Source organism: Diabrotica undecimpunctata, chromosome 1 (assembly GCF_040954645.1).
Source record: "Diabrotica undecimpunctata isolate CICGRU chromosome 1, icDiaUnde3, whole genome shotgun sequence".
Lineage (NCBI taxonomy): Eukaryota > Metazoa > Arthropoda > Insecta > Coleoptera > Chrysomelidae > Diabrotica > Diabrotica undecimpunctata.
In genome coordinates, this window is record NC_092803.1 from 193,452,557 (window position 1) to 193,462,997 (window position 10,441).

The following is a 10,441-nucleotide window of genomic DNA, read 5'->3' on the forward strand; positions in this document are numbered from 1 at the left end:
TCCATAGACACAGTTTCTTGTTTGTTTAGACTGAAACAGAAGATACAACAATGAAGTACCTTTATTTAGTGTTGTGCGCTTTCTTTGTAGGTAAGTAATTGTCAGTAATCTAGTAGTTACATGATAAATAAGAAAAAATACATAATTTTTTTCTTATTAACTAAAACATTAAATGATTATAGAACACGATTGTTAATAAACTTTTAAAAAAATTCCAAGCAAGCAGGATATAATATTTTATAAGCTATTTTATAAAACTACAGAACAGCATTACGGTATCTTTCATTGATCATAATGTATACCATCTGGTTCCTGACTGCTTTCTCCGATGTATTTACGGGCGATCACCATATATAAAGTCGTCTGTTTGGAAAAACGTGTTTGTAATAATCAAGTTCTGTTCTTGACAAAATTGTAACCGACGGTCTACTCTCTCGTTTTTGATTTTCCAGACCATAGTTTTCTATACACTTTCTGCTTTGTCCCTCATCAATTACTGCATTGAGATCACCTAGGACTATCGTGATTTCTCTTGTTATCGGTATTCTCATTGCCTCTTCGATATATAGGTAAAATAATTCCACTTCTTCTTCGTCGGCATTCACCGTGGGAGCATAAAATTGTATCAAATTCGGTTTGGTATAAGATATCACCAACTTTAATACCATTACTCTATCTAAGATAGGGAAATAGCATTCCATCGCTCTATTAGATTTTTTATTAACTATTACTGCCACGCCGTGTCTGTGTTGGTTATTGTTGCTACCGGAATAATATATTGTGGCTTCTTCTGTTAAAAAAAAAACCTGAGTTGGGCCACCTGGCTTTAATGATATCCAGTACATCGATATTCAACCTGTTCATTTCTTGAATTGTGCATTGTCTTCTTCTCCCCTGCCGGATAGTGGCTTCCAAGGGCCATGATCAATAACGCTGTAATTAGTTTCTAAATCCATGATGATTATACTAGGAATATCCATAGGGATCTTTAATATGGTGGTTTCCCGTTGCCTTTTACATCGTTATGCCGTTAACCAAGATATTAGTTTATCTACCTTCGAAACCATTTCTCAACCCCAGGACAAAAAGAATGTCCTACTACCTACCAATTTATACGCCCAGAGCCGTTGATTAGCAAGTATCGGATTGCTTATACCTGCAATCGGTCGGTGAAATTTTCTCAAAGTTATCAAATCTTTCATTTTGTTTTTCTAATGTTGTTTTAAAAGTTATTAGTTCTCTCCTTAAAATAAGATCTAAACAATAAACAAAATTTAAGATAGACCTAACGTAAATCACTTTGTATAGGCACAAATTATTTACATGTACATATATACAAATGAAGAACAATTTTCTTGTATGAGTTCCACGTTTTCAGTTCCATTATGTTCTTTTACGGAATCTTATAAAATTAAACCAGTTATTCTTGTTTATTTATCTTCTTCTTCTTCTATTAGCGCTACAACTCTTTGTGAGTCTTTGCTTGCTTAACAGTGTTCTTCCATTCTGCCCTGTCGGATACTTTCCTTCGCCACATTCTGATGTTAATGGTTTTAAGATCAATTGTTTGTTTATAGAAAATTATAAAAGAACAACTACTTTGATTTCTACTTACAATTTTTAAAAACAACACCTGCACTGTGTATTATTCAACTGTAAGCAAAGCACCATCTGGCCTATTTACACCTTCTATCCTCACAATATTGCCGCGAAAAATGTTGACACACATGAATCATATTTCTGTACAATTTTCGGAACTTAGAAACCAATGCGGTAAATAAAATTGTTATAATAGTTACGGTGTAGGTTTTGAAATATGGGAATTATTTTGATTCACTATGGTACGATAGAATATTTTTCGACGAAAATTGGATTTGGTTCAACATTGTATGTAGTTACCGGGTTATTCTACAAATAATTCAAATATTTTTTATATTTCCGATAATACTCAATTCGGAATCTTTTCTATAAATGCAGTATCTGCCACATCGATGATATTGGTAAATAGAATACCAAAGTTGTACAAGAAGAACACCGTAACTCAAAATTGTCACAAATTATACTTACAACGTTATTCTATGCAAGGGTAGATTTGATCTTTGTATACTTTAATCATCATGGCACTATTGCATCACGTATCATTCAATAATCGATCAGTATTTCATATTCAACAGTTTTATATACAAAAAATAATAACATCTTTTGATCACTATTTTAATCTTCTTACAATTTTTAGGACAAGCTTACAGCAGCGAGTACATGCTTGTAGTGATCTATCCAAACGAAAACTTACAACTTGGACGCAATGGCTCTAATATTTGTGTGGATGATAAATGGCTAGCCAACACTACTGCAGTTGATCATAATACATCTAGTGAAAAAGACCATCACAAATCTGGTGAAAAAGACCATCACATATCTGGCGAAAAAGCTCCCCACCATTCTGGTGAAAAAGCTCCTCACCATTCTGGTGAAAAAGCTCCCCACCATTTTGGTGAAAAAGCTCCTCACCATTCTGGTGAAAAAGCTCCTCACCATTCTGGTGAAAAAGCTTCACACCATTCTGGTGAAAAAGCTCATCATAGCTCTTGTGAAGATAAAGACAGACCAGATCTCTGTGTTAATGTTAAAAACAACAAAATTTCTGTAACAGCACATAGTGATACAAAAACCAGTGGTCTTCCTGCCCCTTTAATAAATCAAACTATATTACATGTCCATACTCACAATCAAGTATTTATTATAAGACTTCAAAATAACATCTCAAGAGAAGAAGCTGAAGCAGAGAGAAATGATAACTCGAGTGCCGTTTCATCCGAGGAAGATGAAGTTACCCCCAACGATTCATACTTTAGAGTAAAAGTAGAGCAAGAAAACGGAAGTGCAGCCAATCAGGTGAGCGTAAAAGGTGTCGTTTTAATCACTAATACAAAGGACAATACCAGAATAAGATACATTGGAGTTTCTGTCAGCATTCAAGAATATAACCTAACCCTCATTATAAACGGTAGTAGCAGCTCTGGACAGAACGGACAACATAACGACTTACGTGTAGAAGAAACATCTGTTGCTAATTAGCTATTTTATCAGCGTACATATGTTTAAAAAAATTAATAAACAATATTAAAATAATAATTTTTAATAATAAATATTTTTAATTAGAAAATTGTCTTTTGCTTTTTATTTTAGAGTCCTCTTAACAGTAGTAACTAGTCGGTTTAAGTTCTATCCTGTAGTGTATGTCTCTTGCATCGAGCCTAAAATAAAAAAAAAATTGTAAACCATATTGTAAAATAGTGGAACTTAAAATAATTAAGAAACGAGAACACCAAACAAGATATACAGAAATAAATGAATAGGAAAGAATAATAAGACATACAACAAATAACTATTTTATAAAAAAAAATTAAAAAATGTACCCAAACCGCCACTTATAACTATGTATAGTGTAGGTGTATTACAATACATATATATATTGAATAAAAAGCTGGATATACTAAGCGGAAAAAGAGTGCACACTACGTTAAACCCAAAAGAACAAACATGGATGTTAGGAAAATCCTTGTTGAAACTGTGAGAAGATGGGAAAAGGGCAAGGAGGTAGGCTTGCCAGTGTAACACTAAGTAACCTTAAAAAGTCAGTATTAAAGAAGCACTTGGGAGTAACCAGGAAAAACCTACGCTTAACAGTTGATTTTTTATCGGGTCATTGTCATTTAAGCAAGCACCACCACACTGCGGCTAGTAGACACACCTCTATGCAGAAAGTGTGAACTAGAAGACAAAACTGTTAAGCATGTCCCATGTGAATGCCCGGAGTTATCGTTAATACAAGAGTACGCGTTTGGCGAGTCCTGGCCTACACCTGCCCACGTAAGGAAGATGTCCCATGGTGACTTGTCTACCTTCCTAGAAATGGCAGGATGGAGAATGAGCTAACAACGACAGCTCCCTGAGAGGATGCACAATAGGTCAATTGAAGAGTGGCCGAGCTAAGTGATGTAAGTGCCAAAACATTAATTTAATTTTTTTTTCAATCAATATGATCTACGTGCTGATGCCAATATCCTCTAATGAGATCTATGTGCCAACTTCACTCTAGTATTTGCAAATGAAGCCCAAAGTTGAAGCATCATGTACTTTGCTAATTGATGTTAGTGCCAGTATAGTATCGAATAAAATTATTGTATATGTATTTGAGTTTTACCGTAAATACAGTGGATTTTAGTTCGTTTAGTAACAATAAGAATACGCAATCAATAAGAAAAAAAACAGAAAGAAGCTAGATTGAGTGAAAACCCCTATGATACACAAAAATGTTAGCTGCTAAAACCTGGAAAAACCATTCCAAAACATAAGATTAGTACGAGATTTTTAACAGATATTTCACTGCAAACCTCAAACAACCTCAAATTCTTTTTATTGTTAGTTTGGTTTTGTTGGTATGATATAATTATGAATCTCTTTTATTTAAGATCATATGTAAATGTAAATTTAGCTCTAGGGACGTGGTTGATACGAATATAAAGCTTTTTGTATCTAACTTGTATCATGGCCTTAAACTCAACGAGCAAGGCAGCTGCTTCATGGGACTATTGCAAGTCTTACCAGTTCAACGTCGCTTATGCTAGTTATAACTTGCTAATTATAATGATTCACCAGAAAGTAGACGACAGTGTACCGTAGCTTTTGCAGTTCCACATCGGCAAGGTAACGTGACAAGAGTTTGTAAAAAAACGTTTTTGGAAAGATTTGCAATAAGTCCTCAAAATATTACTTCGCTTATTAGGCGTAGAAAGGAGGGGCACACAAACTTCAAGGATAAACTAGGTTTGTTAAAAAACCTAAAGTACACTCTTAATAATGGAAAGATGGTAAAAGATCAAAATAATAGCTTCCCGAGAGACCAAAGCCACTACGTCAATCAAAAAGTGAAAAGGAATATCTTAGTACAGACCTTAACGTTTATAAGCTATTTAACGCTTTTAAAATAAAACATCCTGACTGTACCACAACATACAAATTTTATAGGATAGTTTTTATAAAGGATTTTCTGAATCTTTCTTTTAGAAGACCTAGAGTTAACAACTGAAAGACTTGTGATTTCCTTTTTTTAAAGAAGCAAAGACAAAGACCTTAATGTATCCAGAACAGCTAAACCTGAGTGGAAATTACATAGTAGAAAACAGGTAAAGCTCTTAATGTCATTCAAGAAGAGAGTACGAGCAGTACTCTTCCAGGGAGCGGTACCTGTACTCTTCCCATTGATATACAAAAAGTATTTTCGCTCTTTAAATTGACGCATAGTAGTATGTACTATAGCCACCAATTGTCATGCTACAATTTTGGAATACACGTACAAGATACGTCAGATGGGATAATGTGCACCTGGCATGAGGACAGTTGAGTTGTGGTGGGAACCCAACATACCAATACTGCTCTGGTTCGTAGATTACACAAAGGCTTTTGATTTAGTAAAATGGGATCCGCTCTGGAATATAATGGAAAATATTGGAGTACCTAATGACGTAGTCAACTAAGTAAGAAATCTGTATGATAAAAACTCAGCCAAAGTTAAAGTACACGAAATATATTTAGATGCGTTCACAACAAAGAAGGGTACTAGACAGGCCTGCATACTGTCACTATTAATATAAAATATTTTACATATTCTAAATATATAATGAGAAAAGTACTAGACGAATAAGATGGAGGAATCACTACAGGAGGCAGAAAAATCAGCAACCTGTGATACACAAATGACACACTTATACCAGATAAGTAAATAATTGGGACTTCAAATCAACACCGTTAAAACAAAAATAATGATCGTAGATCCAACACATAATAATCTAACAGACATATACCAGGTGACTAATTTAGAAGTGGTAGACAGATTTGTAAACTTCGGCTTTCAAATAACCAAAAATGGTAATTGGTCCTCAAAAATCAAGCCTAGACGAGCAATGGCTCGAACCGAAGTAGTTAAACTGATTAAAATATGGAAATACCAAAAAAGACCAAGAAATACTTAGCATAGGTTGGCCAATGTCCTTATTTTTCCCATTGCTACATACGCAGCTGAAAAATGAATTCTCAAAAACATTTATAGGAGTAAGATTGAAACTTTTGAAGTGTGTGTTTGTGGAAGAATTTTACGCGTATCCTAGACAAAACATAGAACAAACCTGTCAATTCTTGAAGAGTTTTATATAAAGGAAAGGCTTTAAAAAAAAAATAAAACGAGCATACCTAATTTACTTCGACCAAAATCCTACAAAAACAGGGACTGTAGAACTATTGGTAGTAGAAGTAGAAAAAAGGTAGAAGGCCAAAGTCTAAAAGAAAGATCTCCAACATGTTAGGTAGTCCAAATGAAGACTATGGTTATAAAACTCCCTACAGGACGAATTTTCGATGGAACAGGATCGCAGTAAATGGACATTTAGAGTGTCGCCACGCCCTGACAGGGGTCCAAGGAATGAGAACGTGGACATTTATGAATTACCTAAACAAATTACAAATAATAAATCATCATCATTCTGGCTTTGCAACTCTGCGTAGGTCCTAATCTCCTCAAGAATTTCTCTTCTGTCATCATTATTCATTGTTTTTCTCCGTCTAGCAGATATTCCCATATTTCTCATTTCTTTAACGATGTTATCAAGGAACTGACTAAATAATTTAGCGGATGGCGACAAAAGGGTCCTATCCATTAAGTTATTTACCAGGCGGGCATCGACCTTCAGTGGTAATGCGCAACGAAACCAATGCCTTTGTATTTTATAATAATCTGTTATATGCGGCTGAGTTATCCAAACTACTGAGTTATTAGTTCCATAGTTTCGTTCGCGTTACGAACTCTGGACGCATTCAGGATTACTTGGCATGCGCAGTATAAAAAATGAGTGTTGCGGTGATCAAGTTTTGGAGTTATCGTTCACGGTAACTTAGTCCGTAGTTAAGAACCAGTTCAATCGATCCTTGGGATTTTTCTTTACGCCTATAACTGTTTACTTTTCGATCTTTGTGATATTGTTTAAGTTTAGAAGTTTATTTTTTTTTTAATTTATTATTTATTTTGACAACGTTTAATCTCGTAGGTAAGTAGTGAATTATTGAATACTTGGTTATCTTTTAATCCAAAAAAAATTTCAAAAGTAACGTTTTCCTTTTTTTATTTTTACCGGTTGTTTTTGTTATTCCACCTGAATATGGCATCTTCGCCATTACACGCGTAGCCGTTGGTAGATGTTCCTGGTTGGACATATGAAAACTCGTTCAAATCTAGGGGAGGTGGGCCTAAGACGGAATATGTAAGTAAAACGGGAAATGCTATTTTTTACAACACGGCAACGTCACTAGTTTAGTTTTCCTACGGCTAAGTGTGACGCATACCGGTTATTGTTGATGTGTGTTGTCGTCAGTGCAATTTTGCAAGTAAAACGTAAGTATTATTTTTTTTATGATTTATGTAAATGGTCGAGCTAATATTTATGATAACCTAACGAGTTCCTAGCATGTGTAAAACGCATGGTATTCAGTCGCGGCTGTGTTTACGCGAACTCGATAAGGTTAGGTTAGATTTCATGCATTAACTTCTGCTGCCAGTGTCATACAGTCCTTACGCGCTAAATTTAAAAGTGTGGCTGTAAAGTGTAGGTAAAACGGGATTCCCATGTAAAGGTAAAACGGGATATCCCGTTTTACCTACATATCTCTTTTATATATGATTTCATTTATTTCCCGATGCCTTCCAATTATAAAAGGAAATCTAACCGCAATTCGTGGTCCGAAGAGTCGATGGCTAGAACCCTGGAGTCTCTACGAGATGGTACTCATGGTTTTCTGAGTGCTGCGAAAACGTTTAATGTTCCCAAGTCAACACTAGAACGAAGATTTAAGGATACAAATCAAGTAGCAAAAGGAACCGCAAAGAAACTTGGCAGCAGGAAGTTAACATTCCCGGTGGAATTGGAACAAAAGTTAGTAGAATATGCAAAAAACATGGAAATGATGTTATATGGATTAACAACAAGAAGTATTCATCGTCTTGCATTCCAATTGGCTGAAATTAATAATATCAAACATCGACAAGACCACCAAACTAGCTGGATGGCACTGGTTACGTTCGTTTTTGCAGCGACATAAGCGCTCTTTGCGATTGCCAAAAGCTACTTCTGCAGCTAGGGCTCGAGGCTTCAACAAACAAGCAATAACAATTTTTTTTGATATTTTGGAGCCCCTTCAAGATAAGATGAAGTTTACTCCAAATCGAATTTTCATTGTGGACGAAACAGGGATCACAACACTGCAAGGGCGTCCATCAAAGGTAGTGGCCTTGAAAGGTAGAAAACAAGTGGGTACACTCACATCAGCAGAGCGTGGTGAGTTATTGACTGCAGTGATCTGCATGAGCGCTAGTGGAATATTCATCCCACCGATGATCATTTTTCCCAGGGTAAATATGCAGCAGCACTTTATGCATGGCGTTCCACCAGGAACTTTGGGGGTAACACATAAATCTGGCTGGATGCAGATTGATCTATTTACTAAATGGTTTGATCACTTCCTCATCCACACTCAAGCCTCTAAAGACAATCCAGCATTACTTATACTCGATGGACACAAAACCCACACTCAAAATATTGCCGTTATAGAAAAAGCAAGGGAGAATGGTGTGACAATTTTATGTTTACCTCCACACTGCAGTCACCGTATGCAGCCACTCCATGTTTCGTTTATGGCATCGCTAAGTACCTTTTATACTGCACAAGTGGAAGTTTGGCTGAGTCAAAATCCAGGCAAGTGTGTAACTCTACCTCAAATTGGTTCATTATTTGGCCATGCTTATCTACAAGCTTTAACACCGTTGAACGCCATAAATGGGTTCAAGAAGACCGGAATTTATCCAGTAGACCGTACTGTCTTCACAGATGACATGTTTGCAGGTTCTCTGCCTACAGAGAGACCATAAACTGAGTCTGATAGAGACAATAGCGCAGTATTATCGGAAGAGCCCCCAAAACGCACAGATTCTATTGAAATTCCTAGGAAAGTTACTAGGACTAGCTAGGCCAGTGGAACAAATCGGACAAATCGGGCAGCCACTGGGTTCAATCGAATCCGAGGAAAATGATTTTCCAGTTGAAGACGATATTAGACCATCATCCACTAGCAAAATTCACCACTATATTTCTCCTCAAAAAATTGCCACCTAGCCAAAGGTTGTAGATAAGGTAGCTCCGAAAAAAACAAGGAAGGTGAAGAAAGGTAAAGCAGCTATTCTCACAAGTACCCCTTACAAAGAAGAATTGGAGAAGTCTTTCAAAGAGCAAGAAGGGAAAAATAAAAGAGTGGGCGTTAAAAAAATTAATGCTAATACAAAAATTAAATCTCTTTAAAGCAGTAGCCGAAATGAACAGTCTTCAGAAATAAATATTAAGAATAAAAACAAGTCAATGGAGTTGGATAATATTGAAGTTACAAGAGAGAAAAGGAAAAAGTGAAGTAGCAGTAGTGAATCCGAAACTAAAGAAGTCAACGTCGCATGTTTATATTGCAGCAACAATTTCTTAGAAGACAGGCCCGGCGAGGGTTGGATAAGGTGCTCTGGTTGCCATAAATGGCCGGATGTCGCTTGCGCCGGTGCCGAGGATGACGAGGACACATTTGTATGTGATGTGTGCAAATAATGTCTAATAATCTTTTGTTTCATTTCTTTTTATAAAAATTAATTTTAAGAATATATTATTTGTGCAAAATTCTTATCCCGTTTTACCCCTATTGTTATTTCCCGTTTTACCAACACTTATAGGTAAAAAGGGAAACTGTGCATCTGTTTGAATATAAATTTTTTCTGACTACGTTTTTCAGAATTATTCATAAGTTTGATAACAATGTTTTACATAATTGACTAATAAGAGACAAGCACCATAATTGAGTCTTATTTGACTTTTTACTTGTGCTTCAGAAAATTTCAAAAGAAAAGTATCCCGTCTTAGGTCCACCTCCCCTATATATATATATATATATATATATATATATATATATATATATATATATATATATATATATATATATATATATATATATATATATATATCAAACATAGTCATAAGATAGAGAACAATCTTTACGTACCAAGCTGGAACTTACCCATCTATAGGACATAAATCTATCTAAACATTTAAATATTATCTACAAAAAAGCTCTTAGACAAACCAGGCTAGGCTGTAAAATAAAACAAACTAGGCATAAAAACTGAATTGAAGGTTGATCGAAATTCGTTCGTGGTGTAAATCAATCCTGAACTGATTATGAACCGTGCTTGCGTACAACTCGATTACTAAGAGGATTCTAAACTGATACTAAATGCGTGCATTTAGTATCAGTAATACAAATCACGAAGGATACAAATGTTTACTAAAATAAATGGTAA

At 35.3% G+C, this 10,441-nt stretch overlaps 2 protein-coding genes across 2 annotated transcripts; both read left to right on the top strand.

Moving 5' to 3' along the window:
• LOC140441954 (uncharacterized) lies at window positions 1–3,166 on the top strand. Its single transcript, XM_072532971.1, has 2 exons — window positions 1–90; window positions 2,237–3,166. The coding sequence occupies exons 1-2, from the start codon at window positions 51–53 to the stop codon at window positions 3,076–3,078; spliced, it is 882 nt and encodes a 293-aa protein (XP_072389072.1). The 5' UTR covers window positions 1–50; the 3' UTR covers window positions 3,079–3,166.
• Window positions 3,167–8,257: 5,091 nt separating this feature from the next.
• On the top strand, window positions 8,258–8,977 carry LOC140436842 (uncharacterized). Its single transcript, XM_072525981.1, has one exon. It carries the CDS (start codon window positions 8,258–8,260, stop codon window positions 8,975–8,977), a length of 720 nt encoding a protein of 239 aa, XP_072382082.1.
• Window positions 8,978–10,441: the final 1,464 nt, after the last annotated feature.

Excerpts from the sequence above, each read along its gene's own strand:
- LOC140436842 (XM_072525981.1), top strand. The coding sequence starts at position 8,258 with ATGAAGTTTACTCCAAATCGAATTTTCATTGTGGACGAAACAGGGATC.
- LOC140441954 (XM_072532971.1), top strand. The coding sequence starts at position 51 with ATGAAGTACCTTTATTTAGTGTTGTGCGCTTTCTTTGTAG. Across the intron at positions 91-2,236 it reads GTTGTGCGCTTTCTTTGTAG|GACAAGCTTACAGCAGCGAG; the intron begins GTAAGTAATTGT and ends TACAATTTTTAG.